This window comes from Aquila chrysaetos, chromosome 8 (assembly GCF_900496995.4).
Source record: "Aquila chrysaetos chrysaetos chromosome 8, bAquChr1.4, whole genome shotgun sequence".
Taxonomy (NCBI): domain Eukaryota; kingdom Metazoa; phylum Chordata; class Aves; order Accipitriformes; family Accipitridae; genus Aquila; species Aquila chrysaetos.
The window spans coordinates 25,853,800-25,876,474 of NC_044011.1; the positions used below are offsets into that span (position 1 = coordinate 25,853,800).

The 22,675-nt window shown below is 39.6% G+C and overlaps 1 protein-coding gene and 1 long non-coding RNA gene across 20 annotated transcripts in view; one reads left to right on the top strand and one right to left on the bottom strand.

The window, feature by feature from the left end:
• Positions 1 to 22,675, top strand: part of PTPRK (protein tyrosine phosphatase receptor type K) — a 417,047-nt gene that overhangs the window by 327,243 nt on the left and 67,129 nt on the right. For all 19 annotated transcript variants that reach the window (XM_030022191.2, XM_030022195.2, XM_030022192.2 and 16 more), the window contains exons 9-13: positions 3,130 to 3,239; positions 4,486 to 4,687; positions 7,624 to 7,729; positions 14,781 to 15,054; positions 17,885 to 17,921. In XM_030022191.2, the coding sequence (XP_029878051.1) occupies positions 3,130 to 3,239; positions 4,486 to 4,687; positions 7,624 to 7,729; positions 14,781 to 15,054; positions 17,885 to 17,921 (729 nt within the window). The remainder of the gene's footprint in view (positions 1 to 3,129; positions 3,240 to 4,485; positions 4,688 to 7,623; positions 7,730 to 14,780; positions 15,055 to 17,884; positions 17,922 to 22,675) is intronic.
• LOC115344603 lies at positions 10,866 to 12,799 on the bottom strand. The gene is made up of 3 exons (XR_003924566.1): positions 12,641 to 12,799; positions 12,422 to 12,522; positions 10,866 to 11,058 (listed from the first exon to the last, which is right to left on the bottom strand). It is a non-coding gene; the product is annotated as an uncharacterized LOC115344603 (long non-coding RNA).

A 22,675-nucleotide genomic window follows, 5' to 3' on the forward strand; every position in this document is an offset into this window, starting at 1 on the left:
TCTTAAGCAATGTACTTCACCTTAATATACACTTGTAATAGTCGTGAGTGTTTTGATTTACTATAGACTGTCCGTAAGTTCAAGGAGAAGAGCAAGAGCTCACGTACGAAGAAGAATGAGAGTTGAGAAGGCAGCAAAGAGGCACTGTGGTGGGCCATGGGGCTTCTGGAGATGCACACACAAGGCTGAAGAAAGCCTTTTGGGCTGTTTGTGGGGAAGTTTCCAAAAGCTATTATCAGCACAAGGTTGATGTTTACCTGGCTGTTTTTCACCTGAGTCCTTGCTAAATAGCGTATAAAAGAGAAGGCTCTTAACACTGCATTGGGAAGGTGAAGTTTAAGGTACTTCTTCAGTCCTTAGAGTCCTGCTGGGAGTTGTAGGGAATAGACAGCAATCGCTGTCTACATGGAGAGATGCAATTTGTATCAGAGTAACAATTTGTAACAGAGTAGTGTTACCAACAGGTTACCTTGCTGTTGTTCTTTTGTTGGTGGTTTTTTGTTTGCTTGGGGTTTTTTTACTAATTTCAGCCCTCTTAAAATTTCTGTTTGTAACTAATACTGACCTGAGAACTAAGACACAAAACTACAAATGAGGATGTTTAGGCATTATTTGGATTAACCTGACTGATGAATGTGTGGGCCTGCTCACAGATACTCTGTTCTTTAAGCAAATTCCTTTGCTTCTGCTTTTCTCCTTCCTCACTTACCCTTGCCCCTTTGGCAAAGCTGTGCAATTAAAAGATGCTTTTACTGTGGTTGAACTGAAAAATGGAAAGGAAAAAATAACTTCAGACCCATCAAAATGAGTCCTTCAAACTAAAATTAATTTATATTCCTTTTTCTAGGCATTTGAATTTTTATTTGTTTCTTTGTTTTAATTCCAGTTGAGCTCTCAAGTAATTTAAGCTGATCCCAAGATTCATTTTTGGTGCATTTGTGGGGGTGGGTGAGGTTTGTGGGAATTACTGTTCTCTTTCTCTAGACACTTGCTCTCTTTTACTTTCGGACCTTATTTTTACTGGGATTCCCAGCAAGCTGCTCATCGCTGTGCTAGCTTCTGTTCTTGTGCCCTTCCCATGGCAGTGGGAAGAGAAGCATGAAACTAACTGGGATCATGTAGTTCCAGTCAGTTTAACATTGCTGCTGCTGCCACAAGCAACGAATTTTATGTTGCAGGAGAAGAAAACACAGTCATGCGATGTGATGAGCCTAGAGGCTTCTCCCACTTGGGCATTTAAACAGAAAATGTAGGCAGCTTTATGCAACCCTCAAACATAGAGCCCTGCACCCAGTTTCAATTGAATATGAAACAAGTTCTTTAAAAGCACCACGCAAAAAGTATTTTGCAGGTTTTTGAGCAATTGTGTCTGTTTTCTTTTTACCTCACCTGCTTTAACGTGCTTTAATGTCAAATTTCATATTGTGTGCGTGTCCGAGTGCATTCCTCTATTCTCTCCCAAGCACAGATGTATATGCACGCACACACACACACGTGTGCATGCATCATCCAAGCAAAATGTTGTGTGCGTCAGGGTATATTCATACCTCATCTGAGATGTAGAGAAGAAAAACAGTAGAGCGTTCCCATGAAAAACAAAGCATTGCCTACAGCAAGTCTCTCAATGCCTCTAACAGCACACAGGGGCTGTCGTGGTGTGTCAGCCTTCATCCACTGCCCAGTTTGTATTGGGACAGCGAAGCAAAGCAGCAGCGTATGATTTTAGTTAACTTCTTCTAAGTTTTCATTTGGCAGATGGATGAACAGTTTCTGTGAAGCTCTCATCTGTTTGCTCATGGGCTTTTTTGACTCCATGAAGTTATTATTAAGTGCCAAATTATGTTCTTTGTACCAAGGGTCAGATCATAATTTATAGCTTCCATGTAGACTGAAATAAATACCACTATTGGGACAGACCACTCACTCCTTGGTGCTGCTAGCACAGTGCCTGGTGCTTCCTTTGATCCAGCGGAATCCAGTTTAATTTATTTTTACTCTTTGTAAAACTTCAGTCTGCTTTGATGATTAATACCCAAGAATTGTCATGTGTGAGGCTCACTGAAAGTTGTGCAGAAGAAAATAGCCTGATTAAGAAGGGGAGAGAAATATATGTCAATATATTAAATAGAAGTAACATTTCAGCTTGAAAGACTGCAGATTTGGGCAACTTTGGCTTTTTGAGGGGGGAGGGTGTTTCTTTGGGTTCAGGGTTTCTTCAGGTGCTCTCTTATCCTCATCCTCTTCTTTCAGCATGTGTGTGTTCAAACCTAGGTGAGCTGCTGTGATTAAAAAGGAACCGTATGTGTAGGCAAAAATATCTTGTAAGCTGAAATGGGAGATAACTAAGTGCTCCCACCTGGTGTTGATGGGATTACCAGGTACTGTGAATCACTCAGGCAAAGAGGCCTGAGGTGACACTTCAGACTTGTTATTACACCAGCAATATTGGTTCCGTTTAAAATAAGAAAGTGGGGTCACCTTAGTGTGGTTCAGTTCCCAGCTTTGAAAATGTCTCTTACTGGAAAGATTTGAAGTAAGCAGTTTTGATCCTTCTGCAGCATGAGCATGTCAGTGGCTGAAAGAAGTGACAGCTGAGGGGCTGTGTTTGCCCCGTGCCCAGCCCCCCCTTTAAACAAGGATTTCTTTTAAAACAAGAAATCATAAGAAGGGGTGACTGAAAACTATTTTGTAAGCATTTCTCTCGTTTGGAAGATGCTGTGTAACAGAGGCTCTTCCTTGCCTTTGATTTTTCTTTTTAAAAGGATTTTAAAACCATGTAGTCCTTGTCCTAAGATATGCTTATTACAGAGTTCAGTGATGTTCCCTGAAGTTGTAATCTAGCTTGAACTGTTTCCCCTGGCTATACTACGAGACAATTTGACTTTGCATGAAGTTTTGAAAACCATATGTGGGGATAACGTTTCAACTTCATGCTCTCTCCTCGCTGTGAATGACAAAATACGCTTTGAAGTGCTTTTTCATACTCTCTACCACTGCCTTTTGCATGCGAATGGATATTAATAAAAATAGGCCCGCGCTCACTTTGGGTTTTAATAGGATGTTCTGTCATCCCTTTAATTTTTCTGTCTCTTGAATTTCCTATTTTTAAAAGTTTTATTTTGTTCGTAGTGCCAGGCCCTATACCTGCCAAGTCAGTGAAAGGAACTCCTTTTGAAGATAAGATCTTCCTCAACTGGAAGGAACCTGTGGATCCAAATGGCATCATTACTCAGTATGAGGTAATCATTAAACAGCTAATGAGCATAGGATAGGGCTAGGAAAGTGCGGCAAGAGGGGTGGGTGTTGATGCTCTCTAGGCAGCTATTCAATTATATGCTGCTTTCATTTACAGAATATGGGATTTTGTGTAGTGATTAGATACTCAAGAATCGTAATTATTGTGCATATGTTGTTGGCTGCCCAGCCCTGTCAAGTGGCTTTGGCATGTGAGTGTAACAGTATTACAATCCACGTGGGAGGTGCTAGTTTTAAAAATCTTGTGTCATTACTATACACCCTTCCAAAAGCCATGACAGCTATGATCTCTGAAATCTTCTTTGTTGGAAGAGAAGGATACGTAGAAAGTAAGATGGTTATTAAATTTGGAGCAGTGTTTTTTAGCTTTGTCAGGTCTTTAGATACCACCCTTCAAGGAAACCTCCATATATGTTCTATTTAAAGGGTATTTAATATATGAACCTTCTGAGGACCTCCACAGGAGGTTGGGATGAAATAGGAGCTGATCTGAGAAACAAACACCATCCTCTCCAGCACTCCTTTTTTAAAGGAACAGACAATACAAATTTCTATACTAGTGAATTATAGGAGGAAGACAGACCAACTAACCAAACAAACCCCCTTAAATCTGTTTGTTTATCTATTTAATGCTAACAAAGTTCTTTAAATAGTGCGGTTAACCCTGGTGGGCAGCTCAGCCCCACGCAGCCGCTCACTCACTCCCCCGCAGTGGGATGGGGGAAGAATCAGAAGGGCAAAAGTGTGAGCTCGTGTTTTGTAATCACAGATCGAAAACACAGCACCATACCAGCTGCTGTGAAGAAAATTAACTCCATCCCAGTCAAAACCAGTACATTAAGATACCATTGCAGGCTTTAAATATATTAGCTTGGTTTGGACAGCATTTAAACATAATTATTAGAAGAGGAGAGGGAAATGTAACAGGAAGTGAAAAATAAAGGGGTTTGGTGGAGATGGGGAGGGTGGTGGTGGTGTCCTAACTTAAATAGAACGGTGTAATTTTCCACGTGTGAACTAAAATCACAAAGAAAGAGAGATGAAGGGCATCTGCATAGCCTTTCAAGTGAAGCAGACTCTACAATAATACACATCAAGTCCTCATGGTATCCCCAAGACAGCTGGGTAGCTAGATGAGCATGGGTCTTTTGTTTCCTTTGCAGCCAAGACAACCTAATCCCCTTGTGCCAAAAACTGTAACAATTGTTACAAAAATAATTGTTTTCACAGGTCAGCTATAGCAGTATACGGTCATTTGATCCTGCAGTTCCTGTCGCAGGACCTCCACAAACCGTGTCGAAGCTGTGGAACAGCACACACCATGTCTTCTCACACTTGCATCCTGGTACTACTTACCAGTTCTTTATACGTGCAAGCACTGTTAAAGGGTTTGGACCAGCAACCACAATCAATGTAACAACCAACATCTCAGGTAAAAACCAAAACAACAGGAAAAAAAAAAAAGGAAGGGGGGGGTGTGTGTGAATGTTTTGGGGATTTTTTTGTAAGGCTTGAAATATCATTAAATGGGAAAGAAACCCCCCCAAAGAAATCCTGTCACGTTGTGAAACTGTATTACTGAAAATGTTTCAGAGCATATTTGCCAAACAGTAGCATAAGTTCAGGGATAAATCCTTGCATGAGGTGGAAATTGCACACCTGTAGTTGTTAACTGTTTGATTTTGTGTAATCTTGTACTTTCATCTAAAGATTTTGGAGTGCTGTATAAACCTTAACTAATTAATCCTTACAGCACTCCATAGGTCACTAAGTACTGTATTTGTTTTGCAGATTAGTAAAGTCAGATGCAGAAAATTAACTGACGTACTCAAGGTGACACCACTTAGCAGCACACAGCTGTAACAGAATTGGGGTGGTTGGGAGGAAGTGTGAATTTATTTTGCCAGATTCCTATAGGTCTGCTTCCTTGTGCGTTTATTCACTTACTGCAATGCACCAGAATTGACACTGTTCATCTTAATAATGCACTGCAAACTCTAGAAGAAAGTAATGTCAAGTGGAATGCTTTAGTATTTTTATTTTCTTAAATTTCAGTATTATTCTCAAAAAACATGATAGTAGCTTATGCAGTTGATAGCAGAAGATAAGTCAATGCTATATCTAGAGAGACTGTTGATTTTATGACATGGCGACTTCACAGCTTGGCAGAGATCAAAAAAGTCAGTCATTTAAAAATTCAAACAGCACAAAGCAGGCTCTTTTCCTTATTATCTGCCATAATGAAACTTACATTATCCTGTAAAGGGAAGTTAGTAAAGTATTGGAACGCCCTACCATTTCTATAGGAAACTACTCACGTAGTTTCCTCATCCAGTTCTCAGAAACATGCACATAAATCAAAATGTGAGAAAATTCAAGGCAGAGCTCCTTGAATTATATAGCAAGTGAAATTCTGTAGTTGTTGTAGTTAACTGAACAATTTGTTGAATTCCATCCCAGCACATAAGCACTAGCATTCCTCATACCCCAGCCCCTTCAAAAAAAACCAACCATACCACCAAAAAAAAATGAAATTACATGTTCCGTTCTGTTTATCTAGCTATTAGGTTGTTTTGAAGTCTAGTGTTTTATTCAGGTTGTTTTAAGGTTCTTTTGTTTCTTCAGAACAAATTCCTGTTCATAAATGTTCAGGGATAAATGGTGGTGTAGTACTTGCATATTTGTCTTCTAACCTCTTTGTAGGAGGAAAAAAAAAATCTACCTATGTAATATCTTGCTAGCATGTGTGTCCCCCAGACGTTTCAGTATTTTGAGAAATAAGCACCTCAACATGTATAGATTATTTAAGACTACAATGTGTTCAGGCTTCTTCAGATGTGCCCTCTTTTTCCACCCAGAAATTTTGTCCAGAATCCAGTCTACCACACTTTCTAGACACAGTATGGGTCATCTGATAGTTAGCAAAACATTGGTTAATACTAGGAAAGCTTAAAGGCAGGCTGTGACACCCTTGTATCTGAATTTCAGCCTGTTTTTTTTCCATCATCTTGCTTTATACTGAACTGTTGTCTGGTTTCGCTCTGTAAAACTGATACTTTTTATGAAGCAACACATATGTTTCAGGAAATGCTAGCTTTATTTTCATAAGGAGTGAAATTACTCCTTTTAACCAAGCTTACAAGTGGTTGCCGTGATCCTAGTGAACATGGTGTAAACAGTAATTTATAACTGAACATTGAATGAACGTTATTTCTATAAAGTAATAGTTCCTGAAATAAAAGCAACTTTTGTGTTCATCTAGAATCTGGGACTGATGAACCAAGGCTTTTAACCTTTCAGTGTTCTTCTATCTATTGATATATTATTGTAAAATTATTATGACTTAAATGATTGACATGCTGCTAGGAAACACCTTTTTTGTGAAAGTTCGTTTTGAAATACACAGGCATCATTAGCAATTTTATAAAGGTAGAGCCACATATTAAAAAAAAAACCCATGCAGATAGTTTTCAAGCTTGTTAAGGATTAGTAATTAATAGAAATCTATTATTTTCTGAATCACAGAAAATCCTGTTTCTTACCTTGCACTAGAGGTGAAGTCAGCAACAGTATTACCAGTGAGGACTGTAACAGGCTTGTGGCAGCACATTAAAGTCGGATGGTTGAAGTAATCACCAACACCAGCCATCCAACCCACAACAAATATTTCTGCCACGAAGGCCTGACAGCCAGTCCATTAGTGAATCGGTTCCTGAACTGCTTCTGGTCTTGACTTTGATTTTGTTATTTCTTAATACCCTGGGCTGAAAACTGCTGTGGTTCAGAAACTGATTAATGAGCAGCTTGGCCATCCATTGTTAGAAACGGAAGGAGAAATGGGCATGGGAAAAGACTACCCCATCCAGTTCTAGTCCACAGATGCATATCTATCCAAGCTCAATTTTCCTGCACTCTGGTCTCTCGTGACATTTAAGAGGAAATGTGAAAGGTTCTTCAATTGTTGGAGGAAGAAAAAGAGAGATGGTAGAGGTTGGGTCTTCGAGATGGTGAATATAGTTGTTTGTAAGGTAGAAAGAGTGAGGCCAAAATGGGATTTTGTACTCTTAGGGTTTCTTGGCAGTCACCTCCTCCCTCTATTTCTGTCCTTCTTGAATGAACCTGTTTAACTTGATAGGTATCATGATTTGAGGGGGTGCAGGTAGGGATGGGGTTATCAATTGTTGGTGAAGTCCCATTCACGCTCTAGTAAAAGATTATGCCTGACTGGAAAATCATTAAAAAAGATTACGTAGCTGGTGGAGATTGTGGCTTTGTACTACATCACGAACAGCCACAGTCTCATGAAAATTCAAAATATTTTCACTTATTTGTTTCTTGTTCTTTTCCTTCCCACTCAACATTAATCAGCTCCCACTTTACCAGACTACGAAGGAGTCGATGCATCTCTCAATGAAACTGCTACTACAATAACTGTACTCTTGAGACCGGCACAGGCCAAAGGTGCACCAATCAGGTAAAAAAAAAAATTAAAAATAAAATTTAAAAAAAAATCAAGAAGAGACTTTTTTAGTTGATTATATGCTGTCTTGCATCTCATAGAGCTGTTAATTTCCAAGTGATATTCATTTAACGTTGCTATTGTTTTTCTTAGCTAGACTGAGCTTGCCAATAGATCTGTAATTAAAAAGAAAAAATTACTGGGTTTTTTTCTTTTTTAAAAGATAGTCATGACCTGAATCATCCAGCTGTCTGTCCTGTTTGATTTAGGGTCTTCAGGACCACGTCCTATCCATTATAATTTCATTTTACTTTCTCACAGTGTCTCTGAAATATGAAGTTGAAAGGTGTTTGTCAGAAAGTGGATTTGAAAATAACACTTCCTCTCCAGTGCTTCACATCAGCTATTCTATAGCGTATATGTATGATTGGAAAATTGTAAGTTCAGAGGAAATGGGAGAATAATAGTGATGAATACAAACTATTTGACCTTTTTCCTCTCAGAGTACTTCTTACTAGAAATCATGTAGCAAGCTATTAAATTTTATTTGGCGTGTCCCATAATCATATTAAAATGTTTCATTTATGTTAACTTTGAGGGGTCTTTCCCTTTCTGCTCTCTATTGAGAGATAATTTAATTCTGTTTGCAAAGATTAGTCCACATCCTGCTCTTTACTTCGACTTGTTAGTGCAAAAATTTTGTGATATGATTTGATTCCACTTGTGTTTTACTGATGTGGCTGCATCAGCAATATTCAGGGACAGGGTTGACTAATTGGGGGTTAATTAGCTACTGAGCATCAGAAGCTTTTCATGTTCTTACCCTTGTGACATTTTAGAGAAATACAGGCTAATGCATTTCATTCTGTGTTACATTAAGTTGGTTACTGTGGCTCAGCTGATGTCAGGTAATGTGCCTGAGCCCTAAAAGTAGAGGAAAATTAACTTTCTTAAGTCTGTTTCCATTAAGACGAATGTATGTTTTACATGGATGTTGCGGGGATGAGTCACATACCTATAAGCATTTTTATATGCTTATCATATAGTAACGCATATGATTGATACGGTCAAGTTATTTATTTATATTCTGACACAGAAGATAATCCAGATTCATCCCCTTTATAGGAGGTATTGATGTGTTAAATTCATAAATAAAATGGTAATCCCATACATCATTAGTTTCTGAAAGACTGCCCTGGAGCAAACCTAGGTTTTTTGGGGGTGTGAAGAATGATAAAACGTACAGGGCTACCTTCAATACAGGACTTGGATTCTTAAAGTAGGGTTGTTGTTGAATTGATACAGTAGAAACCAGACCTGTGATCTGAAAATGCTCCCAAGTTATGCAGATGCTTAAACTCACTATACGCCTTTGTAGGTGCTTTTAAAGCCTTCCAAGTGTCCTGCTGCTGGCCATATCCAAAGCTGTCCCTGTTTGAGAAATGCAATATCTGTCTCTCATCTAATCCGTGCCAAATCCTTTCAGTCTTGCCTGGTCCCCTGAGGGGGCTGATGCGCAGGCTCGGCCAGAGCCCGCCTGCCAGACACCACTGGGATCTGCTGACGGTGGTGCGTGTCTTCTTTACAGCAACTGGTCTGTGGCATATTTGTGCAGACAGCAGCGGGCTCCCGCCTTCGGACCCGCCACTCACCCCGAGGGGGGTCAGGCTCACATCCCAGGTTTGTCTCCTGGGAATTTTCTTTCATGAACTGGTAGCGTGATGGGATGTGGCTAGAGGATTACTCGTCCCAAGCTCAGGGAGCTCTGGTTTCTCTGCACTGTACTGGGAGGCGAGTATGTCACTGCAGAGTAAACCTGCAGCACACCACCTTTCCTTACAGCATCCGCAGTTCTATGGCATGAGCTGGTGACTCTGGCCTGTGAAGGTGGCAAAAAGGATCTATGTACTAAATGTTAACAGATAGTTTGATAGGGATAGTTTGATAGAGTATCAATAACTGTTGTTTGAGTATGTTCTCAAAAAAGCATACGTCTTTATTCCTGTCTCCCATCTTCCCTCTCCACTTTAATTTCAAATACCTAAGAAATTACATTAAATTTCTAACATCAAGAGGCCAGGGAAAGAAGTCCTTCACCATAACCGGGGAGCTGGGCTCTATTCCTAAAACAAACCAGGTGTTTTATTCCTTACTTGGAATGAGGAGCATTCTCCAGGGGAATGCAGAAGACATGGTCCTGCTCCCTTTCCTGAAGTTATGCATATTGCAGTCAGGTACTTTGCAGCAGCTTCTTAATAGGGGAGATAAATGTAGCACACTGAAATTCTGAATTGATTCAATGCATTTCACTAAACTTTATGGTGCATTTTAGTGAAGGTTCACTCCATCCACACTGCAGTTGTGTTTCTACTACGAGCTGGCTTGCTGCCATAATGAGTGTAGGTGGGAAAAAATGCATCGCTGTGCCTGCAGCAGTGGTTGAGTAAAAGGGACTCGGATGCTGTTCTTTAGCCTGACACTGAAGAATACAGTTGGCTTTTTGAAAAGGTTTTTTTACACCCAGTCCTCTAATCACTAGAGCTGTAGATGGTCAAAAGATCATTTTATTTAATAGCAGTAGGTCCATGTTTTAAAAAAAAAAAGAAGTAGAAAACAAAAAAAAGCTTAGTCTGATACTCTTCTGCTTTTACAGACAGAATTATACTACGATCAGCTTTTGTTGTACTTCAGCCTCTCCATCAGCACAGCCTCCCAGGAAACAGATGTTCCTTAAGTCAAGTGAAATCTATGTGTGACTGTCAATCATTTCTTTAAGACACTGCATGCCATAGTTGTCACAGTTTAAACATGACTCCAATCATATCTTCTCTGTCAAGTGTTATCGTGTAATCTCTAGCATTCTTTACGGCCTCCTGAAGTTTTAAACCAAACTACAAACTAGAAATGCAAAGGGAGACAGGGCTGGATGGCTCAGGCTCATTGTGAAGTGTGTACCATTTCACCATCAGTCTCGTGGATGAGATCCCAGTCAGTAGCATCAGTGGTGCTTCAGTGATTCATTTGAAGATGTGATTTGTCACTAGTTTTTCTGAAGGATCCTAACTGAGCACCAGCAAAACAATCTTTTGTTCTCAAATCCTACTGCAGACAAGGATTATAAAGCGCATGTATCGGAATCACCATAGACAAATTTTTAATGATGACATATATTTTATTTGATTGGTAAAGTGTTTTTTCTTATACCTCCATATGCAAAATCAAGTTGTTTTCATTTTGCCACAAGACTAATTAAGTGGACCGTGGCAGGGAGCAGCTAAAACTTAGTTGTCAGTCGGACTTCCAAGAGCTGGGGTTGTAACTTGGGCTGTCAGTCAGTCTGGTACCTGTCAAAGGAGAGGATGCTGTGTCTCCACTAGGCACGTAGAAGGATATCTCTAGCTGGTATTAAAGCCTAGTCAGAATAGGGCTGAAGTACGAAAAATGTGTTCGCTGCTGCCGTACCCCTTTGGGAGCCTGAGTTTTTAAGGAGGGGTGAAAAGGAGTATCTGTTGGCAGGGGCCTCCTTCGACTGTAATCATCTTGGTCAATAGGGAGGTACTGTGCAGGTTTTCTTAAGTTAAAAAAAAAATTTTTTTTTGACATGAAAAATAATTTCTTCATGCAATATCTCAGCTGAGGAGCTCTTCACCTGCTGTATCTTCAACATTTTCTCTGGTTACTTGGCTGTCTCAGACAACTGTTTGGCCTTTATGATCCTGACGACTTATGTAACATTATTCTTCAGAATAGCTCAGAATTTATTTTAGTCATCAGGGAGAAAGAATATTGTCATCTAGGTTTTCCACTCCTCCCACTTTATTTCTCTCTTTTATTCCTTCTTTGCTGTATGGGACGACTGGAAAAAAAATGGCTATTGTAGGAATTCCCTCAGCTCCAGTGACAAGAAAGCTCTCTCAATAATTGAATTCCCACCATTACACAAAAAATGTGTAGAAAACGTAAAATAATTGAAGCTAGGATTAGTGATATGTAAAAATGCAACGATAGGCAGTGTACATAGCCTTTAAACTTTCACTTATAGCCTGATAGCAGACCACATTTGCAGCCAGTGAAGACCCCGCTTTTCAAGTTGCAATTTTAACTTCGGCTTCTTTCTTCACATCTTACAGCAGGGTGACCATTCTGAATGCTATTATGAGTACACAGAGTAACAGTGCTGCTTTGGAGACAATGTAGTGTTAGTGTATGGGTTTAAACAGATGATATCACAAAGGGCCCAGAGGTAAATGACTGTATTCCTCCACCTTGTTAGCCTATAAAGTTGCACAAAAAATACTGCCAGATCCCCTTTCCAAAGAGGATAGGCACATCTTTTATTTAAAAAATACTTCGTGAAAATTTAAAAAATAAATAAATAAAATAAAAAGCCTCGTTGGAGACTTTAAAGACTTTCTGTCATTTGCTATTCTTTCTTTAACTAAAAGTAATTGTATAAATAGAGATGACTTCAATGTGTATGTCTATTTCTTGTTTTCCACATTTTGTAGCTTTTCAGATGTAGGGGCCTGAAAGGCATTATTTTTGGAAGCATATTTTATTTAAAAGAGAGCATATTTTATGTAAATTATTTGAAAATTTTTCAGAACATTCACATTTTATTGTGATCTCATGCTTAAAATTTTGTCATACCTTTTATATTCAAAAATTACTGCATATTTTTAAAGAATGCTATTAAAAGGGACTTACCTAATATTTAACTCAGTATTTAACTCTCATGCCCTTCATCTTTGATTTTTCAGTTTGTATCGGTCTCCAAGGAGAATTGCCCCTTTAAAAAAGATATGCACCTGTAAAAAAAAAAGATGCCTCATTTACCCCTTAGTCTTTAAAATGGGGGGGGGGGGGGGGCAGGGAGGATTTAATTTGGAAACTGGTGGATCTCAGCTTCTGAGCTGCGTGACAAACCGGGCTGTTCCAGGGGTCGGTTGCCGCCATCGCGCGCAGACGTTGCACTGTCCTTCCCCTCTGCCTGCTGGCTTTCCCCTCCTAAGTTGGCGGGGTGTCACAGATAACAAGTTTCCCGCTCTCCTGGCACTTCGGAGAGCAGAATTTGTGTCAGACCCAGTTCTTTGGCAGCTCGCGAGAGAAGACTGCAGAAGGGAGGGAGCAGTGCCTGTGTTCCCAGTACTCTCCAGTTGGTTGGCTGCCCAGTTTGGGAGCGGTGGTTTTAACCCTGCCTGGGTCCAGGGCCAGGCCAGGGAGGGAAGGAATGCCGATAGTAATTTCTTCCCTTGGGACGTTATGAACAAAAACTATTTTTGATATTTTACATCCTGTCAAGTTTGTAAAATAACTATGCTTTTAGGTTTTTTTGCTAGTACATTAATTCTGAAGCGTAAAGAAAGATTCTCAGTGCGCAGGGTTCTTGTGGAAGTGATTTGTTGGTGCAGGCCGCATTAACAAGACATGGTTAATAGATAGTTTACCACAGAAGGTGATTTATAACCAAGCTCAGTTCACAAAGTTTACGAGAAACAGAGATCCCCGGAACTAACTCATCATTTTTTTGTTTACATTCTTCTTTTTACCTGGAGTTTCAAAAATGAGGTGACTTCATATCTTCCTCTTGGACACTTTGAAAGGGGAGAGGCTTTCTTCCTTAATTTTTTAGGTGCTAGGAAAAGGGGATGCTAACTTTTTCTTTAAGCTCAAGAAAGACGTGAAACTAATTTCTTATTTTTTCTTCTCTACTTTCTTCCATTCCCCAGTATCATACTTCATCTCTGCCACTACAGTTATTGGGTTTTCTGGGCAGTAGCAGCAGAGAAAATTGACAAAATAATTTAATGCTGCCCCATAAGTTCTGAAAAAAGGAGGATTGTCTTTGCCTTTGCCTTTCGGACTCCCTGCAGCGATGCTTCGAGAACTCTGTTCAATTTTATTTTTTCTGTTTAGAATGCTTTCAAACAAAACCAAGACAGGCAATTCTGCCAGTGTAATTGAATAGCTTCAGGTCTTGTCTACACGCTTAGGCATATTTTCTTACTCATCTTTCGTAAGGTCCTCAAATGTATCTGCATATAAATGAGAAATTGTATGCATGTATGCACCTGTGTGTGTATGTGTACATATAGTTCTTAAAACCCAAAAAACTCTTTTTTTCTTTTCTTTTTTTCTTATAAACTGAAGAATTGCCTCCTGTTCTCAGTACGTAAGTTCTGTACTTCTGCAGAACAGAGGAAGCTGGTATGAGTTGGTAACATCCTGCAGTTAGGTAGTTCCCCTAAAGGAGAAAGAAGAATTATAATTACCTGTTCTATTTTGAGCAGGTGATTTTGAAAAGTGACCAAGCCATGGACCATTTCAAAAGAGGTATTGGGAGGTTGGGAAGGTGTTTAAATGGGCCCAATGCCATCTGCTTCAGCAATTTGTAATGTTTTATCATTGACAACTGTAGAGGAATGAGGCAGTCTATTTTGGTGGAATGGACAGATTTCTGTCCATCTGTGCTTATATTACAGCATGTCACTTGTACTTTAGATCTGCATAGCTCTGAGCCAAGATAGAAGCCACAGCAAGGTCAAGAGGTGGAGAAGCCTGTCAGCACATTCTGTCTCTAATGATATGACAACTGCAAATTGGGCTTCAAGCACAGCCTGGAGGCAGTCATTATGTTGGGCCTTGAAGCTTAGCTTTCTCTAATAATTGTTTCAAAGGAAAATGCTAACTTTGGATGCTTCTGATTAGCCAAGAGTTTAATCTATTGTAGTTTAAAGTCAGATTCATTCGTGTGTTTCTTCAAAAGAGAAAAGCCTAAAAAAAAAAAAAATTCATTGTTAGGAGGTTGTGTATAGATTTGTATTGTTGTTTTTCCTGAAAAAAATGGATGCTGCTTCTTTCCAATGGCTGAATTAGATAGCTTTGCTATATTTCAAGCCTTTGTTTCTTCTCTGAATCCATGCATCTGCTGTCTTTACCTTTTTTTCTTTCCTTTGTTTTCTTTATAAGTTTACACAAAGCAATCAGGTTAATAATTTTATGACACTAGAGAGTTGACCCTACCAGGTGACCTTAAAGATATGCTGGTCTTCCTCTGTCTCACTAGTGCCTACCAGATCGTTGTTGAGGAGCTGCATCCACACCGAACAAAGCGAGAAACGGGTGCCATGGAGTGCTACCAGATCCCTGTTACCTATCAGACCGCTCTTAGCGGAGGGTCGCCATATTACTTTGCTGCTGAGCTGCCCCCAGGAAACCTGCCGGAGCCAGCACCCTTTACCGTGGGTGACAACAGGACTTACCAGGGTTTCTGGAACCCACCGCTGGCTCCTCGGAAAGGCTACAACATCTATTTCCAGGCCATGAGCAGCGTTGAGAAGGTAAGTGCCAACCACACCTCTCTCCTGGAAGGAGTCAAAGACATGCCCGTGGTTACAATTAGGACTGTCAGAGTTGGACGTAGTGGGTGTTGGCAGTGGCACTGCTGTAATCCCTTCCGTGCTGTGACAGCATGGCAGCGTGCCATTCACATTTCACACAGCCCTTGTGTCACTGTAACTGCTACTAGACAAGAGTTTAATACATCTCGTAGTAATCATCTGAGCGAAGTAATTTCAGTGCTGTGACTCTGCCTCCTCGGTAAAAAACATCCACAGTCCTTTCCCCAATTCTCAGTACTTGCACACTTCAGAAGATTAAATTACTGTGGGATAAACAGAATGTGGGCTGCTCAGCTGGCTAATAAAATGTTACAAACTTTTTGAGACTCTCACACTGAATGTCAGATAAAAAGTAAAATTTTGCTTGAGCAAAAGTAACCCCAGGCCCACGGTGTGTTTACGAGAGCCTTTCTGAAAAGGTGTATACTTCAGGCTTGCTCCACTGCTGTGCGGTAGTAGAAGTATGGCTGTCACTTACCTTCGTTACGTCCTCGGTGATTCATTTTTAACTCTGTTGCCGAGTACGGCTGCTGGCTCTGTATGCATATGAAACAGGGAAAAGCACTAGGGAAGGAGGTGCCAGGTGGGAAGAACAACTGTGGCTCAGCAAGCCCTGTGCTGTTGCTTTTGAACAGTTTTTCCTCTCATAAATGAAAAATGAGGCAGTGGGGAAATGACCAATGAGGAGGGAAAACGTGGTAGACACAGAAGCTTCAGATATTTAAAAATTTAAAGTTTTGATTTATAGTTTAGAAAACTGAAGGACATTGCAGTAATATGTCCATAGGAGTCTCCATATGAAGTGTCCAGGCAGGTCAGAAAGGAACTAGAAGGGACAGCTAGATTGATAGCCGCTGAGACGCACGAGAGCCATCGGAAAGGAGAAGAAGCCGTATTTATCCTTACTTACGTTTGAGTTTCTGCGGTGACTATACTAGCTAACAGGTAGCCTTGCCTTGGAGCCTTTTGAAGAAACTCTCACCTTCAACCTATGGTTATGAAAATTGCACGTGCGTTAAGACAGAATGGGGACAAAGCAGGAGCTAATGAAACTTTACTGGAGCTGCTTGAGAACTGGATGCTTTTTCTGATGGAACAGACCATTCCCTCTTTTTAGTTCTTATCTATAGACCCATATAAAGCAAACAAAGCAAAATAAAAGGTAACTGCTAGACACTCATCCATATTTCCCTCACTGGCTACAAATAATTCCCTTTGCTTTTGCTGGCTTCCAGCAGACTAAATTGTAAGGAAATTTGTTTCATTCCCCAAGAAATAAATAGGAGGGAAAAGTAAAATAAAAATATTAAATACAAAAGTAGATCTTTATTTTGGCTTTTACATTTTGACAGATAAGTAGAAGATGAGGGAAGAACACATTATTTTTTACTTTAACTTGATTTCAGTTTGTGAGAGAGTTTAATCCTAAAATGGTTTTCTCTGGTATGGTTTAAAACTTTGGATCAGATTTCTGTTCCTACAGGGAAATACACTGAAATACACTGTAGGGTTGGGATGAGGGTCTGATAACTGTGATCCTTGCAGACATTTTGAACAAAAGTGGACAAGTAAATTCAGTAACTGGGGAGAATGCTAATTTGGTAAGACTGTATCGATAAACTTCGCGGGCCTTTCATTTAGACTGAAAAATTGTCTTCACGGAACACTTATGGGAAGCCTCAACTCACAGCTTTGCTCATTCTTTACAAGCTGTGTTTACAAAACAACATCAACATATTTTGCGTGTTGCTCGGGAATCTTCGAGACGAGATCCCAGGGGATGTATTCAGGGATGGAGTGCTGGGGGGTGCTGGACTAGAGGAAGCATATTTTATAGAATGAAACTGTCATTATTATATTTTCTAATTACATGCTAATATTGTTTGGAGTGATCTAACACAACAGCAGCTGCATCCTCTCATGCAACCTTATGCTGTTTCAGTATGTTTGCCTTTAAAATGACTGCACATTGTACAAAAAGGTCAGAAAACCCATTTACGACTGACCCTCATCTGTTCAAGTTGTCCAAACTGTGCATAACCAAGTCATTTCTCTGTTCATTTGTTTCAATTGCTGACCAAACTTCTGAAGGAGGGAAAAAAGTAAAATACATACAAATTGTCTTTGCATGTGCAACTTCTTCTGAAGCACATTGCTGTCAAATCACTGTCTTTCCTGGGCAGATTATATAGGTTGTAGATTACCTGTGTCATATGTGAAGGGATACCTGGGCTGCTTCTGTGCTCCTTCCACACTCAGAAGCATGAGGGAGTGCATTGCTGATATGTTTTAGGTGACTCTGTTCAAGATTGTCAGGATGCAGCAACACAGAAGTTTGGAGACAGTGCTGAGCAAATGCACCTTCTTTGCTGCATGGCACTGTTGGAGGTCAACACTGGCTCAGGGTTTCTGTGCCATGACATAAATAGGAGCACCAGTCCTCCCCTTTTCTTCCACTGCACCTTCTCTCTGTAGTCTTATGGCACAATTTGCATTTGATTTGAATAATCTGAAATCTTGCTACATTTATGCTGTCCTGCACCTTTTCTCCCCATTGTTATCCTGGATAGTACAGACCAATGTCTAGGTTTCATGCAGCTTTTGTAAAGGCAAAATCACCCAGCCTCCTCCCCTGCTAAGCCCAGAGCCCTGAGCCACCTTGCTGGGTTGCCCCAGCTGATCAGCAGATCTAGGACGAATTTATGGAGTGGGGAGGGCAAGAAAAAGCAACCTGATCTGACTGTCTTCTTTACTTTTCCCTCCTCAACAGGAAACCAAAACTCAGTGTGTTCGAATAGCTACAAAAGGTAAGAGGTTCGTCCCTCCATGCAAAGTAGCTTTTTTTAATGAAATGTGGCATTTCTATTAAATATTTGAAACAAAGCCAGTACTATCCCTCTATTTTAAACCACTTGATTGTCTTAAAATGTAATGGGCTACTGCTTTTTATTCTTTGGTATTGGGCCAAGAGAGTATGGTTCTAGCAATACTCAAAATTTAGGCAAAATAAGCGCTCCTTTTTTTTCCCCTGTCTGCGGTTTTCAAGATCTGCTTTTAGGCTGCTGGAGCATTGCAGGCAGCAGAAAGATGGACTGGAGACTAGAAAGCACACTTGGTTAAACTGTCTGTTATGCTAACAATTCTTTCCAAGCAGGGGTGGAAATAATTTAAATGAAGGACACGATAGTTAATTTTCCTAAGTAAGAGCTCTTAGTGTTAGCTAGATATAGGGGAGGGTTGATTGGAGGAGGGCTCGTGTCTTTGATAGCAAGTGAGGCCCAGGGCTAAGGCTGACTGCATAGCTGTGAGAATAAATCATATTGACCCCACATACAGCGGGTTAATCACATACTGCTCACTCAAAAATGCTGTTTCATCTTCAAATGAGGACTTAGTTGTTCTGCTTACTGTTAACTCTTGCTTTGACTGTATTTATAGCCATTCATTTTGGTTGCTCGATTCTGTCAACATGAGAGTTGTTTGGTAGACTCCGGCCTCATAAACATGGAAGGAGCTTACAAATGCTGAAAGAGTACTCTGCAGAGGCCCAGCACTACTTACATTGTCTCTTTCTAATTGCATATTGATATGCAGTACAAAAACAACTTTAGATATGACCAATCAGGCATTTAAAGTACTGCGGTGGCACATCAGCACCATTTTTTCAATTGCTGCTTTCAATTTAAAACTTGTTCCAGTCAAAAGTAGATGCCTCTAATGAGGTGGTAGCAACCAAACATTTTCTTGAGAAAGTGGAAAATAAAATGTACTTCTCAAGACATGTTAATATTTTCATCAAGTGAGGTAAGCTAATAAAAACAGGAAATTAAAACTGTGAGCTAAGTCTTCTGTGAAAAGTACATCAGCATTATCTTTCTTATGTTTACCTGGCAAGATTAAATGTTTGAATTAAAATATATTTGCATAAACAAATAATTATGTACCACAAGCATGTATTGCTAGGATTTGAGTCAAAGGAGAGTCTTGAAAGGCTCAGAAATAACCTAAAATATTGCAGGACTGAGGAAGGGGAAAGCGGTGGTGTCTCTCATCATAAATTTTCTGGATAGTAAAAACAGGGAAGCAATTCACCTGGCTTACGAGGAAATTAATTTTACTTAACCATACTCAGTTCACCGATCTCAAAGCAATGTTCATGGAAGCAATGGTCCTGTTGGTGGTTGCTTCTATGCCTTCCTCTGCCGTAACAGTCATGTTCACCCCAATGGCTGTAGTCTCAAGGAAATGGGAAATGAGTAGCAGGTTTCTTACCATCGTGCCATAAATCTTGCCTTTGCCACTCTGGCTAAAGACAAGTTTTCCTGCGTAACTGCTTTGCCTGATATGTCAGTACTGTATACCTTGAATGTGGAACTAAAACCAAAAATGTTTTCTCTGACTTTATTTTAATTGATAGATGTGAAATGTGGGGGGAAGCAACATTAGGAGCAAATGCTTTCTCTTGCTCTGAAGGAATGCATTTAATAGGGCATCATCACTTCAAGTCACGTACATTCACACATCTCAAATGACTTATACTGGTATTCTAAATCATTTTCAAAAAGCTGATACTGAAATTTTTTCCCATATTTTCATTGTAAAAATAATACCATGATTTGTTGTGCTTGAAGAAAACTGTACTCTAATATATTGCTTTAAGTATATGTTCATCTGGTTATGCTGATTTTTTTCGTAGCATGTGAATTTGCTCACCTTACCTAATGCACCCCAGTAAAGCTAAAGTACCCTTTTAAAATCAAGCAAATTGTCTAAACTATATATTCAGTTATAGAAGTAGTGTGTAGTTCTGTGTCATCTCCTGTGACTTGAAGCAGCCTACAGCTGGCCGAACTGAATTTTGCCTTGAACATGTTGAAAGGGCATTAAAAATCATAAAGAGCTGGGGTGGAAGGGGGCAGGGGGGGAACACCATGAAAGGTGCATGTAAAGACAAGACAAAATTTCTCTGGTAGTGAAGCTCAGTATTACCAGCAAAGGTACTTTCTCATTTTTATCCCATTCAAGGATTTGGTGTTATCTGCTGTGTATGTTCACACCGATAAGATGTAAAGATGGAAAAAAATATGGTACTGATGTCATGGCTTGGTCCTGGAGAAGTTCATATCCCTGTAATTATAATCTTGATAATTTAACTTCCTTAGATGTGTTATTTCTCTGACTAATTTTTTGTTTGCTTGGGCAGTTCCCTATTAACATCATTTACATGTATTTTAATGCATAAGGGATTTTGCACATATCATTCCCGTAGGTTGCCTTCTACCATTGAGAACTGATGGAATAGTTTGTTTATTGGTGTCAAACTAATGAAAGTCAGCAAATTTAAATTGAAGCACTCTTACCTTTTCAGTCCATATATTTCAGGAGCAATGTTCTTGTGCGCTTCCGATAACAACATGCACTGAAGTGTGAACTCATCTAAAAGATGGTGCCAAATTATGACTAAAGTATGTTGCTGCTTTTGGTAGGTCTTGAAAAAATGTTTTTAGAGTAAGCTGAGAGGCTTACTAGTGTCTAGTGTATTAAAATACACTGAGTTAATTTTTCATGGAAGAAAATACTGGAACAGCACCAGATTAAAAAGGAGTCTCCTAGGCAGTTCCTGTGTAGTTGCAGCTGAAGGATGAATGCCAGAGTGATTCTTTGATGGCCCTGATTTAGGGTAATAATAGGATTCCCCCTTTATCTGGACACCTATTTCCACAAAACTTGTAAGAATTTAATGACTTTGTGACTTTTGCCCTTGTGCAGGTTGGACTGAATTGGCCAAGAGAGTGCCAAGTTATTAGATGTGGTGGGAGAGTATGAAAGTTGCACATGTGTACACAGTCTGTTCACGTAAGCTTTGATTCTTGAGGAAACCAGGTTAAGAATAACTCCTTGTGATGCAGATGGTGGGTCGAACATACCTAAAACACCATTTCCATTAAAAGTGTAGCCCGGAAAATGTATGAACTGTGAACCATTTTAATTCCTTGGATACTTTTAGCCAGTATTGCCTTCCTTTGTCAACCTGAATTCCCTTCCCATTCAGATCCTCTTAGTAACCAGTGATAAGCATCAACTGAAAAAAAAAAAAAAAAAAAAAAAAACAACCAAAAAAAAAAAACCAAGACCAGTTAATTGTTCTCTACCTCGTTATTTTTTCGAATCTAGGTAGTAGAATTATCCAGTCTCTAATAATCCGGTTTCCCACACAGAGTAACTGAAGGAGAAAAAAAATCTTGTTTTCTGAAGTGCAGAGAAGGGTACAGAGACTGAGGTAATAGGTCAGATATTCATTAGGAATGGAAAGATGGAATTATGCTAGGAAGCGTGCAGTATTTGACAAAAAAGTGTTACATATAATTTCCTAAAGAAAGTTCTCAAACTTCCTAAAACTAATTTGTTAAGGCAGCGTTCAACCAGTCCGTAACGTGCTCATATCACAATGAATACCTGATAACTGAACCTGCCTAACCAAGGTATTGCTAGAGGAGTGAGTAAAAGATGTGTGATTCCCATAGCATGCACTTCAGAGTAACACAAGATGTTGATGACTGATCAGTCACATCTTGGAGTTAAGTTTGACTGTGTAAAACTTTGAATGGGGTGCCTCTCGCACATGACGTTGGCATTTCATTTTACAGTCTAAAATGTTGTCAACTGCTAAGGGAATGAAACCGGATTAACATGGTCAGAGAAGAGTGATGCTTCAAATCGTTTAGTACATAAATAGACATTTAAGAGGACAGAAGGGACAGCAGAGCTGTTATTAAGCAGAGAATATATGAAGTTTACATTTCTGACAGTTTTTAGGCTGCCAAGTTTGAGGCTAACACTGATTCACATGTATTTTGTTTTGTTTAGGGGACTAGAGAAAAATGTTGAAAATTTAATTAGAAGAAATCTACTGTGGCAGTAAATAAAGAAGTAGTGGGCTTGGCAACTCTATCCCAAAGTAGTTAGAAGGAATAAACGAAGTCCAAGGTTCCTCACTCTGTGTTTAAAACATGAACTTCTTCACCTCCAAAATTATTTTCCCTTGTGGTTTTCATTTGTATTATTAGTTCAGGCAGTGGAGAACTTCTCTATCTCTATGCACATTTGATTCATACAGATGGATGAAAATGCCATTTGAGATGATGTGCATCTGGAAGTAATTGTGAAATAGCAGAAAATGACTTTTTAATCTGATTTGAGGAATAAAAAGGTCTGGGTGGTAACATTCCAACTGCAAGTGTGCATTTAGTCCACCATCATTATTGCTCTGAATTCATTCCCACAGCAGTTGGGGATTGATCCAAAGGCCTTTGATGACAATGGGAGTCCTTCCACTGACATTAATGTGCTTTGGATTAGGTCTTTAGAAGTCATAAATCTGTCTAGACCATAATTATTTCCTTGAAATTGTTCCTGATGATGTTCTGCTTGTAGGGAAATTTGTGAAAGTCAAATCACCTCCTGTAGCAGGATGCTCAGATATGTCTGTTACTGATTAATGTACAAATGAGGGAAGATGTCAGATGCTAAATGTATATGAAACGAAGCTTCTCTCACTGTT